General features: G+C 43.2%; 1 protein-coding gene across 5 annotated transcripts in view; it reads right to left on the reverse strand.

Moving 5' to 3' along the window:
• Positions 1–682: 682 nt before the first annotated feature.
• LOC112241615 (NACHT, LRR and PYD domains-containing protein 12) overlaps positions 683–16,804 on the reverse strand; it is a 25,265-nt gene continuing 9,143 nt past the window's right edge. The window contains exons 5-12 of one of the 5 annotated variants that reach the window (XM_042314776.1): positions 16,683–16,804; positions 14,718–16,518; positions 13,159–13,332; positions 12,154–12,327; positions 11,887–12,060; positions 11,572–11,745; positions 3,272–3,318; positions 683–1,505 (exon numbers count right to left, since the gene is read on the reverse strand). The exon at positions 16,683–16,804 is cut by the window's right edge and continues 105 nt beyond it. In XM_042314776.1, the coding sequence (XP_042170710.1) occupies positions 973–1,505; positions 3,272–3,318; positions 11,572–11,745; positions 11,887–12,060; positions 12,154–12,327; positions 13,159–13,332; positions 14,718–16,518; positions 16,683–16,804 (3,199 nt within the window). In that variant the 3' untranslated portion in view covers positions 683–972. Of the gene's footprint in view, positions 1,506–3,176; positions 3,319–11,571; positions 11,746–11,886; positions 12,061–12,153; positions 12,328–13,158; positions 13,333–14,713; positions 16,519–16,682 lie in introns of those variants that run through there. The other 4 variants (XM_042314778.1, XM_042314777.1, XM_042314779.1 and 1 more) reach the window with 4 other exon arrangements.

Below are 16,804 nucleotides of genomic sequence, written 5' to 3' on the forward strand. Positions count from 1 at the left end.
AGCTCGGCTGGAAGCCCGAGAGGCAGCCCCAAAAATGTATTGGGTGGGGGCACACGGGGAGTGTGGTTAAGTCAGGTATGAGACCTGAGCCAACTCCCCGTGCTTACCGTGGTCAGTCGTACTGGTCAGGCACCGTGTTATGCGGTGGAGCGCACGGTGCCCCCAGTACGCGTGCTTAGCCCGGTGCTCTACATCCCAGCTCCCCGGATCGGCCGGGGTAGAGTGGGCAGGTGCCATGAAGCCGGCTCTGCGCATCTGGTCTCCAGTGCTTCTCCTCGGGCCGGGGTACATGGCACCAGCCCTACGCATGGTTGTTACAGGAATTAAATTGCTCTATGTTTTGATACCCAATTCAAATGAAACACTCTCTGTTTTCGGTTGTTTCTCTTTGTTATTTTGTTATTTTCGTGTTCATTTGAACAAATATGGACACGTACCACCCTGCACCTTGGTCCTCACCGTCTTCCACCAACAACAGCCGTTACACATCCCCTCTTGCTCTTTTGCACCCCAGTATCTCTACTTGCACATCTGCACATCTATCACTCCAGTGTTAATGCTAAATTGTAATTATTTCTCCTCTTAAGTCCTATTTATTGCCTTACCTCTCTACTCTTCTACATTTGCACACACTGTACATAGATTTTTTTATCGTGTTATTGACTGTATGTTTATGTGTAACTGTGTTGTTGATTGTGTCGCACTGCTTTGCTTTGTGTTGGCCAGGTCACTGTTGTAAATGAGAACTTGTTCTCAACTGGCCTACCTGGCTAAATAAAGGTGAAATAAACTGGTGTTCCATCCCTGCAACATCCACAATGGATAAGTCCACTCAGACAGGTGTGAATCAAACAGCTGTCTCACGTGCCATAACAATTTTATATATATTTGCCACTGCTTGACTAAATAAATCTCGGCTGACCAACAGCTTATCGACCAAACGATCGACCAGTAGACTAAATGGGGTCAGCCCTACTCCTGACACAGGGACACTGAGGTGTCACAGTAAAACCTAAACCCTGGATAGAGTGGCTCAGTGAATGTGGAGGTGAATGTGTGCAGGTGGGTCAGTGTGTCAAAGGAGACTCTGTAGAAGGACAGAGTGCCGGCAGGCCAGTCCAGATACACTCCTACTCTGTGGAAGCTGGATGAGGGGGCTTCTATGGAAGTGGGTTTATGATTGTGCCAGGCCGTGTAATGTTGGTCAGAGCATTGCAGACTCCAGGACTTGTCATTTAATCCAATCAGACAGTCTGTACTCTTTCCTCTCCTGCTGATTCCTTTATATGTCACTCCTATAACAGCCCTTCTCCCACTCCACTCTACCTCCCAGTAACAGCGTCCAGTCAGACCCTCTCTACACAGCACCTGTCTCCAGCCATCAAATCTCTCTGGGTGATCAGGATACGGCTGCTTCTCTCTCCTACGTGTCACCTTTCTGTTCTCCTCAGACAGAGAGAGCTGTTGGTTTACTGTGTTTGGGTCCAGTGTGAGATCACAGGCATCTGATGGGGGACACCAAGACACAATATATAGTTAATCGTCTTCATATAAAAAGGTAATTTAAGACTTGTTGAATGATCAGTATCTTCAGAAAGTATTCACAACCCTTGACTTTCCCCACATTTTATTGTGATACAGCCTGAAAATGGATTCTATTACATTTTTTTTAGCCAATGGCACAATACAACATAATGTCAATGTTTTACCAAATGTTTACAAATTAATTCAATGGAAACTGAAATGTCTTGAGTCAATAAGTATTCAAGCCCTTCGTTATGGCAAGCCCAAATTAGTAACAATTTGCTTAACAAGTCACATAATAAGTTGCATGGACTCACTCTGTGTACAATAATTGTGTTTAGCATGATTTTTGAAAGACTACCTCATCTCTGTACCCCAAACATACAATTATCTGTAAGGTCCCTCAGTCGGGCAGTGAATTTCAAACACAAATTCAACCACAAAGACCAAAGAGGTTTTCCAATGCCTCGCAAAGAAGGGCACCTATTGCTAGATAGGTAAAAAAAAAAGTTAAAACAGACATTGAATATCCCTTTGAGCATGGTGAAGTTATTAATTACACTTTGGATGGTTTATCAATACACCCAGTCACTATAAAGATACTGGCATCCTTCCTAACTCAGTTACTGGAGAGAAAGGAAACCGCTCAGGGTTTTCACCATGAGGCCAATGGTGACTTTAAAACAGTTACAGAGTTTAATGGCTGGAGAAAACTGAGGATGGATCAACAACATTGTAGTTACCCTACAATACTAACCTAATTGACAGAGTGAAAAGAAGGAAGCCTGTACAGAATAAAAATATTCCAAAACATGCGTCCTGTTTGCAAAAAGTAACTAAAGTAATACTGTGAAAATTGTGGCAAAGCAATTAACTTTTTGTCTTGAATATAAAATGTTATGTTTGTGGCAAATCCAATAAAACACATTATTGAGTACCACTCTCCATATTCAAGCATGGTGGTGGCTGCATCATGTAATGGTTCTGCTTGTAATCGTTAAGGACTGGGGAGTTTTTCAGGATAAAATAAACTGAACTGAGCTAAGCACAGGCAAAATCCTAGAGGAAAATCTGGTTCAGTCTGCTTTCCACCAGACACTGGGAGAATAATTCTCCTTTCAGCAGGACAATAACCTAAAACACAAGGCCAAATCTACACTGGACTTGCTTACCAAGAAGACAATGAATGTTTCTGAGTGGCGGAGTTACAGTTTTTGGTTAAATCTACTTGAAAATCTATGGCAAGACCTGAAAATGTTTTCTCGCAATGATCAGCAACCAACTTGACAGAGTTCGAAGAGCGTTGAAAGGAATACTGGGTAAATGTTGCACAATCCAGGTGTGGTAAACTCTTAAAAATTTACCCAGAAAGACTCACAGCTGTAATCTCTGCCAAAATATGCTTCTACAAAGTATTGACTCAGGGGTGTGAATACTTATGTAAAGTAGGTTATTATGGGATATTGTGTGTAGATGGGTGAGATACAATTTTGAATTCAGGCTGAGGCATAACAAAATGTGGAATAAGTCAAGGGGTATGACTACATTCTGAAGGCATATACTCTATGGTCATATATCCCACCCACCCACCCACCCACCCACACAAAATAAAACCCCAACAGTCCTGTCAGTGTGTAACCACAGATACATAGCTCACTTATCAAGCAAGCTATGAAACATTATATTTATTTGAGTCAACTTGAAATAAGTATTAACAGGCTAATTCTTCACAGCAGTCAACACTCACATTTTCTAGGCCAAGGTTTGATTGTGTTCACTCCACCAGGTTCCACACTGTAAGGGAAGCAGAAGTAGACAGTAAATGTACACTGCACAATATTTCACAATATAGGAAGAACAGACAGTAAATGTACACACACACACAAACGCACGCGAACACACAGGCAGACATTTTAATTCCCATTAAGGTTCCAACACGTTTCTTATAAAAACAAGAAGTGATGCAGTCAGTCTTTCCTGAACCCCAAGAGTGACTGGCATGTATAGTATTGATATTAGCCCTCCAAGTACAATGAAGAGCAAAACATGCTGCTCTGTTCGGAGCCATCTGCATCTTAACTAGGTCCTTCTTTGCAGCAATTGACTACGACTGGACAATAATCAAGATAAGATAAAACTAGAGTCTGCTTTGTGTGGTGTCAGAGACAGACCTCTCTCCATCTTTACAATTTTACATCTTTACAACCATTGAATCTATATGTTTTGACCATGACAGTTTACATTCTAAGGTAACACCAAGTAATTTAGTCTCCTCAACTTGCTCAACAGTCACACTATTCATTACCAGATTCAGCTGAGGTCTAGAACTTAGGGAATGATTTGTACCAAATATAATGCTCTTAGTTTTTAGAGATATTCAGGGCCAGTTTATTTCTGGCCACCCATTCCAAAAGTGACTGCAACTCTTTGTTTAGAGTTGATTTTAGAGGTTGACTGATTAATCGGAATGGCCAATTAATTAGGGCCGATTTCAAGTTTTCATAACAATCAGAAATCGGTATTTTTGTGCGCCGATTTCCGATTTAATTTTTTTAATAATTATACCTTTATTTAACTAGGCAAGTCAGTTAAGAACACATTCTTATTCTCAATGACAGCCTAGGAACGGTGGGTTAACTGCCTCGTTCAGGGGCAGAACGACAGATTTTCACCTTGTTAGCTCAGGGGATCCAATCTTGCAACCGCACAGTTAACTAGTCCAACGCTCTAACCATTGCACTCCACGAGTAGCCTGCCTGTTACGCGAATGCAGTAGAAGCCAAGGTAAGTTGCTAGCTAGCATTAAACATATCTTATAAAAAACAATCAATCATAATCACTAGTTATAACTACTAATCCAGGTTAGCAGGCAATATAAACCAGGTGAAATTGTGTCATTTCTCTTGCATTCATTGCACGCAGAGTCAGGGTATATGCAACAGTTTGGACCGCCTGGCTCATTGTGAACTAATTTGCCAGAATTCTACGTAATGATGACATAACGTTGAAGGTTGTGCAATGTAACAGCAATACTTAGACTTAGGGATGCCACCCGTTAGATAAAATACAGAACGGTTCCGTATTTCACTGAAAGAATAAATGTTTTATTTTCGAAATGATAGTTTCCGGATTCCACCATATTAATGACCAAAGGCTCGTTCGTATTTCTGTGTGTTATTATGTTATAATTAAGTCTGATTTGATAGAGCAGTCTGACTGAGCAGCAGCAGGCCCGTAATCATTAATTCAAACAGCACTTTCGTGCGTTTTGCCAGCAGCTCTTCGCAAGCACAGCGCTGTTTATGACTTCAAGCCTATCAGCCTAATGGCTGGTGTAACCAATGTGAAATGGCTCGCTAGTTAGCTGGGGGTGCGCTAATAGTTAAACGCTAAACTGTTTCAAACGTCACTCGCTTTTAGATTTGGAGTGGTTTGCCGTGGCTTTTGTGGAGCGAAGGGTAACGCTGCTTCAAGTGTGGCTGTTGTCGATGTGTTCCTGGTTCGAGCCCAGGTAGGAGCGAGGAGAGGGACGGAAGCTATACTGTTACACTGGCAATACTATAGTGCCTATAAGAACATCCAATAGTTAAAGGTAAATTAAATACAAACGGTATAGAGAGAAATAGTCCTATAAATACTATATTAACTACAACCTAAAACCTCTTACCTTGGAATATTGAAGTCTCATGTTAAAAGGAACCACCAACTTTCATATGTTCTCATGTTCTGAGCAAGGAACTTAAACGTTAGTTTTTTTTTACATGGCACATATTTTTACATGGCATATTGGCACATTTTTACTTTCTTCTCCAACACTTTGTTTTTGGATTATTTAGACAAAATTGAACATGTTTCATTATTTATTTGAGGCTAAATTGATTTATATTATGTTAAAATAAGTGTTCATTCAGTATTGTTGTAATTGTCATTATTACAAAAAAAAAAAGGCAGATTAATCGGTATCGGCTTTTTTGGTCCTCCAATAATTGTATCGGTATCGGCGTTGAAAAATCATAATCGGTCGACCTCTAGTTGATTTCTCTAGCTGTGGTTGTATCATCAGCATACATGGCCTGGGACTTGTTTAATGCCAGTGGCAAAATTGCTGCAGCATTGAAGGTCCCCAAGAACACAGTGGCTTCCAACATTCTTAAATGGAAGAAGTTTGGAACCATCAAGACTCTTCCTAGAGCTGGCCGCCCGGCCAAACTGAGCAATCGGGGGAGAAGGGCCTTGGTCAGGGAGGTGACCAAGAACGTTATGGTCACTCTGACAGAGCTCTAGAGTTCCTCTGTGGAAAGGGGAGAAACTTCCAGAAGGACAATCTCTGCAGCACTCCTCCAATCAGGCCTTTAAGGTTGAGTGGCCAGATGGAAGCCACTCCTCAGTGAAAGGCACACAAAATCCTGTTTGGAGTTTGCCAAAAGGCACCAAAGGCACTTGGACCACGAGAAACAAGATCTCTGGTCTCTGGTCTGATGAAACCTAGATTGAACTCTTTTGCCTGAATGCCAAGCGTCACGTCTGGAGGAAACCTGGCACCATCTCTACAGTGAAGCATGGTGGTGTAGCATCATGTTGTGGGGATGTTTTTTGGGAGACTAGTTAGGACTGAGGGAAAGATGAACAGAGCAAAGTACAGAGAGATTCTTGACGATAACCTGCTCCAGAGTGCTCAGGACTTCAGACTGGGGTGAAGGTTCACCTTCCAACAGGGCAACAAGCTTAAGCACACAGCCAAGACAACACAGGAGAGGCTTCGGGACAAGTCTCTGAATGTCCTTGAGTGGCCCAGCCAGAGCCCGGACTTGAACCGGATCGAACATCTCTGGTGAAACCTGAAAATTGCTGTGCAGCAACGCTCCCCATCCATCCTGACAGAGCTTTGGCAGGATCTGCAAAGAAGAATGGGATAAACTCCCCAAATGCAGGTGTGCCAAGCTTGTAGCATCATACCCAAGAAGACTCGAGGCTGTAATCGCTGCCAAAGGTGCTTCAACAAAGTACTGAGTAATGGGTATGAATACTTATGGAAATGTCATATTTCAGTATTGTATTTTTTATAAACAAAAAAAAATCGAAAAGTGTTTTTGCTTTGTCATTATGGGGTTTTGTGTGGGATTTTTTTGATCAGGGATTTTTTCTTTTTAATACATTTTAGAATGAGGCTGTAACGTAACAAAATGTGGAAAAAGTCAAGGGGTCTGAACACCTTTCTGAAAACACTGTATGATTATGCTTAACGCATTACTAACACTTGTCGTATTTGGTGTTTTCTTTTGTTTTTAAGTCTTTTTCTATCACTCTCTCAGGAACCCGAAGGAGGAAGAGAAAGTCAAAAGCTTCAGCTGAAATGTCATTATCAGCTGTACAACAGGAGGGGTAATGGCAGATAAGGAGGGGTGGAGTAAGAGTGTGTATAGTGTGATTATAAAGCCATGGAAGAAGATTACATAGTCAGAGGCCATAAGTCTCGAAGGTGTAAACATACAAATCAACTGAGAATATTAATCATGTTTTATTTTCTGTTCATTTATAAGTCATTTCAAAGTTTGTATAATATTGCACAGTATGGAGTTACTATTCAAAAAGGAAGGACTGTTGGATTTTAGCTTTAAAATATACTTATTCAAGTTACCATACTAGAACTTACTGATTACTTTACATGTATAAGGAATATATGTTGGGGTTAATGAAGGGTGGATAAGAATTTGGTGTATGGAAAGGTACTGAGTGAGACAAGGGGAAGTCCAGAAAGTTCATATTCTGTTCCTAAGGAGGGAGGCAACAGGCAACACTTTCAGTTCCTGATAAGGCAGGCCAGCTACGGAACTAGGGAGGAGTGAGGAATTCAGCTCGAGGTCAAGTCAACAGATTAAGTGAGAAGATACCTCTGGGAGGGGTGCCAGAGAGGCCCACCCCAACGACCCTCCTACTACAGTCCAATCACACATGCATGCACTTTAACTCCCACAAAGGTTCTAGCATCAGGCAGGGCCATGACTACACCAGTTTAAGGAACCACTTACAGTGCCTTGCGAAAGTATTCGGCCCCCTTGAACTTTGTGACCTTTTGCCACATTTCAGGCTTCAAACATAAAGATATAAAACTGTATTTTTTTGTGAAGAATCAACAACAAGTGGGACACAATCATGAAGTGGAACGACATTTATTGGATATTTCAAACTTTTTTAACAAATCAAAAACTGAAAAATTGGGCGTGCAAAATTATTCAGCCCCTTTACTTTCAGTGTAGCAAACTCCCTCCAGAAGTTCAGTGAGGATCTCTGAATGATCCAATGTTGACCTAAATGACTAATGATGATAAATACAATCCACCTGTGTGTAATCAAGTCTCCGTATAAATGCACCTGCACTGTGATAGTCTCAGAGGTCCATTAAAAGCGCAGAGAGCATCATGAAGAACAAGGAACACACCAGGCAGGTCCGAGATACTGTTGTGAAGAAGTTTAAAGCCGGATTTGGATACAAAAAGATTTCCCAAGCTTTAACCATCCCAAGGAGCACTGTGCAAGCGATAATATTGAAATGGAAGGAGTATCAGACCACTGCAAATCTACCAAGACCTGGCCGTCCCTCTAAACTTTCAGCTCATACAAGGAGAAGACTGATCAGAGATGCAGCCAAGAGGCCCATGATCACTCTGGATGAACTGCAGAGATCTACAGCTGAGGTGGGAGACTCTGTCCTTAGGACAACAATCAGTCGTATATTGCACAAATCTGGCCTTTATGGAAGAGTGGCAAGAAGAAAGCCATTTCTTGAAGATATCCATAAAAAGTGTTGTTTAAAGTTTGCCACAAGCCACCTGGGAGACACACCAAACATGTGGAAGAATGTGCTCTGGTCAGGTGAAACCAAAATTGAACTTTTTGGCAACAATGCAAAACATTATGTTTGGCGTAAAAGCAACACAGCTCATCACCCTGAACACACCATCCCCACTGTCAAACATGGTGGTGGCAGCATCATGGTTTGGGCCTGCTTTTCTTCAGCAGGGACAGGGAAGATGGTTAAAATTGATGGGAAGATGGATGGAGCCAAATACAGGACCATTCTGGAAGAAAACCTGATGGAGTCTGCAAAAGACCTGAGACTGGGACGGAGGTTTGTCTTCCAACAAGACAATGATCCAAAACATAAAGCAAAATCTACAATGGAATGGTTCAAAAATAAACATATCCAGGTGTAAGAATGGCCAAGTCAAAGTCCAGACCTGAATCCAATCGAGAATCTGTGGAAAGAACTGAAAACTACTGTTCACAAATGCTCTCCATCCAACCTCACTGAGCTCGAGCTGTTTTGCAAGGAGGAATGGGAAAAAATTCAGTCTCTCGATGTGCAAAACTGATAGAGACATACCCCAAGCGACTTACAGCTGTAATCGCAGCAAAAGGTGGCGCTACAAAGTATTAACTTAAGGGGGCTGAATAATTTTGCACGCCCATTTTTTCAGTTTTTGATTTGTTAAAAAAGTTTGAAATATCCAATAAATGTCATTCCACTTCATGGTTGTGTCCCACTTGTTGTTGATTCTTCACAAAAAAATACAGTTTTATATCTTTATGTTTGAGCCTGAAATGTGGCAAAAGGTCGCAAAGTTCAAGGGGGCCGAATACTTTCGCAAGGCACTCTAGATGTGCAAGGAGTTGACTCCGCCTAGTAGGAGGATATAAATATACGTATGTGCTTGTGTAATCATGCTTAGTGTAATCATCTTTGCAGTTGTTTGACCCAGAGGGTGAATAAACTCGGTTTGATCTTTTTCTAGACGTTTATTTGAGTTTTTTACTTTGTTTGTTCATAAACAGTTTACATCACATACTCTATCAAGCATTTCACAAACATACTAGATACTGACTGTTATCACTTGGTGGCCTATAGCAACATCCCCAAAAAATAGGCATTAGATGAGGCAGATGAACCTGCAACCACAACACTTCAATAACATGTGAAGGTGTGATTACAGTTTTGCAAGGAATGACATCACCAAATCCTTAAATAATTGCTGACACTGGGCCTGCTTTCCAACTTTGTCTGGGACTCTGAGAAACTTGTATTGTGCTTTGATGAAAGTTGGGTTTCATAAACTTAGCAGGTATCTGTATAGCACTCACTCTAATGGTGGTAGGTTGTCGTTCGCTGCTGGTTAGGGTGCTGGCGACGAAGACAGATAGTGAGGAGGAATTTGGGGACTCTAGAAACCTCATGGAGTATCAAAGGAAGAGAGTGATGGCGAGAAGAACGATTAAGACAGCGAAAAGGGAGGCATGACATGAATTTTGCTCCACTATTGGCAGAGGGACTGAAATTGGTGCGGTTTGCTAAAAGACTGTGTATCTTACAGTGGGCTGGGTCCTATATAACTACAGGGGAGGTGTTGTAGACTGTGTATCTTACAGTGGGCTGGGTCCTATATAACTACAGGGGAGGTGTTGTAGACTGTGTATCTTACAGTGGGCTGGGTCCTATATAACTACAGGGGAGGTGTTGTAGACTGTGTATCTTACAGTGGGCTGGGTCCTATATAACTACAGGGGAGGTGTTGTAGACTGTGTATCTTACAGTTCTAACAACTTTTTGTAGCAGGCATTAGACTATAGAAAATTAACACAGGTCTCATCAACAATCTCTCAAGCCCACGGGCTAGTGATTAGCCAGTTAATCTTTATATTTCAAGTTTAGCCAACTTATGTTCATTGATACTCCTGCTGTAGTAGTGTCTGCTCTGCTCTCAATCTGAGGAGTTGAGACATAAACAGGGTTTCATTAGAAAAGGTTAACTTCTCCTCTATTACAGTATAATGTCTCCATGTGTTGTGGTGTACATATGACCCATTCTGTTGGACCAAACCTCAAATGCAAATAGAGAGTTGAAAACCCTTGTCAGAGAGGAAGATTTGATCTCTCAACTTTGTTAGCGAGAGTGGCTGGGCGAGGGGCTTAGTGTGTGTGTGTAATGTAAACCAAAGAGGAAGAGGTGAAGCGAGATTTTTCACTTTCACTCAAATATGTCCAAAATAAGGCCACTCGCGTTTCTATAAGCATATTTTAAGCTTGTCGTCTGCCTTCCCAACTTTGAGACAACGACTCCTACTGTTAGGGCGGAGACATGAGCATCTCGACATTATATACAGATCTCTGGTGTAAATGGGAAGGTGCACAGCAGAGAAGGAGCGAACGAGACCAAAAAAACAACATGAGAACAAGGGGACATAAATGCTCATAAAAAAAATGAAAAATACAAAAATTCTCAATTCTGTGATACCGGCATTTGGAATATTGCTCAACATTATTTATTTGGCATTTAATAGGCCACCTCACATCTTATCCACGGGATCCTATGAACTTGGAAGTAATAAAGTATTTCAATGTTTTTTTCTCAGGTTGTGGTTTGTGTGTTGGTGTGTTCAGACCTCTGACGCCGGCCCATACTGGTTAATACAAAGGTGGTGATAGAGCTATGCTACTCTGATCTACCAGTACCTGTCCCTCCACTCAGGTGGTCTACTCTGATCTACCAGACACTTGTCCCTCCACTCAGGTGGTCTACTCTGATCTACCAGACACTTGTCCCTCCACTCAGGTGGTCTACTCTGATCTACCTGTACCTGTCCCTCCACTCAGGTGGTCTACTCTGATCTACCAGACACTTGTCCCTCCACTCAGGTGGTCTACTCTGATCTACCAGACACCTGTCCCTCCACTCAAGTGGTCTACTCTGATCTACCAGTACCTGTCCCTCCACTCAGGTGGTCTACTCTGATCTACCAGTACCTGTCCCTCCACTCAGGTGGTCTACTCTGATCTACCAGATACCTGTCCCTCCACTCGGGTGGTCTATTCTGATCTACCAGACACTTGTCCCTCCACTCAGGAGGTCTACTCTGATCTACCAGTACCTGTCCCTCCACTCAGGTGGTCTACTCTGATCTACCAGACACTTGTCTCTCCACTCAGGAGGTCTCAAGCTCTATTGCAGTATGTCAATCATCAACACATATTGACACAAACCCTCTACATACTTGAGTTTCTCCAGTCTGCAGTGTGGATCCTCCAGTCCAGCAGAGAGCAGTCTGACTCCTGAGTCTCCTGAGCGATTGTTACTCAGGTCCAGCTCTTTCAGGTGTGAGGGGTTTGACCTCAGAGCTGAGACCAGAGATGCACAGCCTTCCTCTTCGACTCCACAGAGCGACAACCTGCAGAGTTGAACATGATTTAAAACTGCTATTTTTTGATGGTGAAAAGAAAGTGGCAGCTTTATTCTCAGTCAAAGGGAGTGGATTGTCAGATTTACAATTAATTGTGTATTTCAGTCCTTTATAAACAGGAACACTGACCTCAGAGTCTCCAGTTTACAGTGGGGATTCCCCAGTCCAGCAGAGAGCAGCTTCACTCCTGAATCCTTCAGGTCATTGTTACTCAGATCCAGCTCTCTCAGATGTGAAGAGGTTGAACTGAGAACTGAGGCCAACACTTCACAGGACTTGTCTGTGAGTTTACAGCCAGTGAGTCTGTCAAAACAGAGTAAACATTTTCATATAAAACCATTGTATGTGGATCTAATAAAAGGCTCTCACTTGTTGACCAACTACAGGAACACTGACCTCAGAGTCTCCAGTTTACAGTGGGGATTCCCCAGTCCAGCAGAGAGCAGCTTCACTCCTGAATCCTTCAGGTCATTGTTACTCAGATCCATCTCTCTCAGGTGTGAGGGGTTTGAACTGAGAGCTGAGACCAACACTTCACAGGACTTGTCTGTGAGTTCACAGTCAGTGAGTCTGTCAGCACAGAGGAAATACCATGACAGACAGGTGTTATGTTACTCTTAGCTTTCCCTGCTCACACTGTTATCGTGCATGACTAATGCGAACACTGTGCATACATGGCTTGATGCTGCAACTTCATTTGATCAGTTTGAATTATAATTTGTTCAAGAATTTTCAGCTGATAGACAATCTATTCAGCCAATGAAATTTCTGTTCCTACAAAGATAATCTCGGAAGCACAGAACTAAATCTTACGTTGCCTAATTGCGTCAGATGCTTGATTAAGTTCTGGGGAGAGACATGTAAAAAAATATTCTAGAACGAGGAGTGGAAGCAGGGCGGTAACCTCCACCCACCTACGGGCAAGTCAATGGCCCAAATTAAATTCGAAAGATGCGAACTTCTGCGAATTTGTGATTTGTCGAAATGATCAGTGATGAAAAATCTGTGCACCGTAAAAAGGTTTCTCGTTAATTGTCACATCCCAGTCTGTTGACAGACAGTACGATACCAGTTATGTTACGTGCGTCATTCCACGATAGATTACAACAAAGGTAATTTGATCTGTGTGATAATCACTAGTATTTACAGAGCCTTTCTGCAGCCCTCCAAAACTGGGCCCAGTCTCCAACGTCCATCCACTAATTTTGATTTAAAGCTGATAACAGGAGCAGTCAAACTATTGTAAAGCTGGGGTAAATACTTAATCCACTTTAACGTCAGATATAGACTCCAGGTTTAATTAGAGCTACACAATGCAGCTTTATTCTCAGTCAAAGGGAGTGGATTGTCAGATTTACAATTAATTGTGTATTTCAGTCCTTTATAAACAGGAATACTGACCTCAGAGTCTCCAGTTTACAGTGGGGATTCCCCAGTCCAGCAGAGAGCAGCTTCACTCCTAAATCCTTCAGGTCATTGTTACTCAGATCCATCTCTCTCAGATGTGAGGTGTTTGAACTGAGAGCTGAGACCAACACTTCACAGGATGTGTCTGTGAGTTCACAGTCAGCGAGTCTGTCAACACAGAGTAAACCCCATTACAGACAGGTTATTATAATGGTTTGTTTAGCTTTCCTTCCTAACACAGTTACCAGTGCACGACTAATGTGTGCACCATTCATACATGGTGTCACATCCTGATCTGTTTCACCTGTCTCTGTGCTTGTTGCCCATCTTCCCCATTTTCCCCTGTGTATTTATACCTGTGTTCTCTGTCTGTTGCCAGTTCTTTTTGTTCATCAGACCTACCAGCGCTGTTCCCTTGCTCCTGTTCTTCCTATAGTTCCGTTTTTTCCCAGTTTCCTGGTTTTGACCATTCCTGCCTGACCTGACCCTGCCTGCCATCCTGTACCTTTTTCCCACTACTCCGGATTACCGACCTCTGCCTGACCCGACCCTGCCTGCCATCCTGTACCTTTACACCCTCTATGGATTATTGACCCCTGCCTGACCTGACCCTGCCTGCCATCCTGTACCTTTTTCCCACTACTCCGGATTACCGACCTCTGCCTGACCTGACCCTGCCTGCCATCCTGTACCTTTACACCCTCTATGGATTATTGACCCCTGCCTGACCTGACCCTGCCTGCCATCCTGTACCTTTACACCCTCTATGGATTATTGACCCCCCTGCCTGACCTGACCCTGCCTGCCATCCTGTACCTTTACACCCTCTATGGATTATTGACCCCTGCCTGCCTTGACCCTGCCTGCCATCCTGTACCTTTACACCCTCTATGGATTATTGACCCCTGCCTGCCTTGACCTGTCGTTTGCCCTGTTATAGGAATACATTTTCGTTTCTTCAACCTTGTCTGCATTTTGGTCTTAAAACGTGATACGCGGCTTGATGCAGCATTTTTATTTCATTTTAATTGTTTTCTTTTTCTGTTAATTGTATTTATTTTTTCACCCCTTTTTCTTCCCAATTTTGTGGTATTCAATTGGCAGTTACAGTCTTGTCCCATCACTGCAACTCCCATATGGACTCGGGAGAGGCGAAGGTCGAGAGCCGTGCGTCCTGCTAAGACGCATTGCTTCTTACACACTGCTCGCTTAAACTGGAAGCCAGCCACACCAATGTGTCGGAGGTAACACCATACAACTGGCGACCGTGTCAGCGTGCATTACGCCCAGCCCACCACAAGAGTCGCTAGAGCGCGATGGGACAAGGACCCATCAGCCGGCCAAACCCTCCCCTAACCCGGATGACACTGGGCCAATTGTGCGCCAACTCATGGGTCTCTAAGGTCGCGGCCGGCTGCGACACAGCCTGGGATCGAATCAGGATCTGTAGTGATGCAGTGCCACTCGGGAGGCCAGCAACAACCTTTTTAAAATAGGTTTTAATTATAGTTTAAGAGTTTATTTCGGTGTGCTTTATTTACATGAATACTTACAGAGCTTTCCTGCAGCCTCTTACAGCAGGGAGCAGTCTCCTACGACCCTCCTGTGACGTCTTGTATTCCTTCAGGTCAAACACATCCAGAACCACCTCTGATATCTGCAGCGTGTAGGCCAGTGCTGAACAGTGAGCAAGGGAGAGGTTTTTGGATTTGTCCTCCGACGTCAAATACTCACGGATTTCCTCCTGTACTGACTGGTCTTTCATCTCTATCAGACAGTGGAAGAGATTGATGCACCTCTCAGGGGAGATGTTCTTCCTCTGCATCACCTTAAGGGATCTGATCGTTCTCTGGACGCTCTCTGGACTGCTTTCTGTCTGTGTCACCAGACCTCGTAGGAGTTTCTGATTGGCTGCCAGTGACATGCCATGAAGGAAGCGGACAAAAAGGTCCAGGTGTCCATTCTTACTCTCCAAGGCTTTATCCACGGTACTCTTCAGCAGCTCATCCAAGGTTAGCTCTTCAGACGCAGCTCTAGACTTTCTCTTGAGGAAGGGCTTCAGTTCATCCATGTTCTTGGTTGTGTAACAATGGTAAATGTAGACAGCCGAGAGAAACTCCTGAATGCTCAGATGAACAAAGCAGTACACCATTCTCTGAAATAACACAGACTCTTCTTTAAAGATTTGTGTGCACAATCCTGAGTACACTGAGGCTTCTTTGACATCAATGCCACACTCTTTCAGGTCTTCTTCATAGAACATGAGATTACCCTTCTCCAGATGTTCAAACGCCAGCTTCCCCAGCTTCAGAATAATCTCCTTATCTGACTCCATGAGCTCCTCTTGATCCATCTCATCTCTTCCATGATACTTCTGGTTCTTCAGACTGGTCTGAATGAGCAGGAAGTGTATGGACATCTCAGTCAGAGTCGTGGGCATCTCTCTGCTCTTTTCTGTACTCAACATGTGTTCAAGGACTGTTGCAGAAATCCAACAGAAGACTGGAATGTGGCACATGATGTGGAGGCTCCTTGATGTCTTTATGTGTGAGATGATTCTGCTGGCCAGGTCCTCATCACTGAATCTCTTCCTGAAGTACTCCTCCTTCTGTGGGTCATTGAACCCTCGTACCTCTGTCACCTGGTCAACACACCCTGAAGGGATCTGATTGGCTGCTGCAGGTCGTGTAGTTATCCAAAGGAGAGCAGAGGGAAGCAGATTTCCCTTGATGAGATTTGTTAGCAGAACATCAACAGACGATGCCTGTGTGACATCAGACACCATTTCAATATGTTGAAAATCCAATGGAAATCTGCTTTCATCCAAACCATCCAAGATGAACATAGATTTACAGGCAGTGAGTTTCTTTGCATTGCCTATGTCTAGTTCTGTGTGGAAGTCATTTAAAAGTCTGAGAAGACTGTACTGGATATCTTTAATCAAGTTCAGCTCCCGGAAAGGAAGCAGAAATATGATATCCACATCTTGGTTTGCCTTCCCTTCAGCCCAGTCAAGGATGAACTTCTGCACAGAGACTGTTTTTCCGATGCCAGCGATGCCCTTCGTCAGCACAGTTCTGATGCTTCTCTCTTGGCCAGGTAAGGGTTTAAAGATGTCATTGCAGTGGATTGCTGTGTCATGTGAGGTTGGTGTCCTGGATGCTGTCTCTAGCTGCCACACCTCATGTTCATTGTTAACCCCTTCACTCTCTCCTTCTGTGATGTAGAGCTCTGTGTAAATCCTGTTGAGGGGAGTTTGATTCCCTGATTTTACCATGCCTTCTTTCACACATTCATACCTCCTTGTCAGACTGTCTTTATGGTTTACTATAGCTCTCTGTAGGCTGTCATCCACTACAAGGGAAGTGTAAAAGGATGTGTATCAGACACATTTGTTGACAGGATGAAAAGTGGGCCTTCCACAATTACAGTAACTTACATTATCGCATATTATTGTAGTTAACTACATTTAATCATATTGAGGTATTGACTTAGCACACGTGTACAAGTGGTCTTACTGATTTCAGAGCCTCTTGCATCATTGGGTTCACTCAGGTGCCATAGTACAGGAAGTGTTCTGGATCTCTTTCTACACTGAGGACAGTCATAGTCTCCTGAAGGAGCAGGTTTCTCCCAGTAT

This window comes from Oncorhynchus tshawytscha, unplaced genomic scaffold, assembly GCF_018296145.1.
Source record: "Oncorhynchus tshawytscha isolate Ot180627B unplaced genomic scaffold, Otsh_v2.0 Un_contig_13034_pilon_pilon, whole genome shotgun sequence".
NCBI classification, from domain to species: domain Eukaryota; kingdom Metazoa; phylum Chordata; class Actinopteri; order Salmoniformes; family Salmonidae; genus Oncorhynchus; species Oncorhynchus tshawytscha.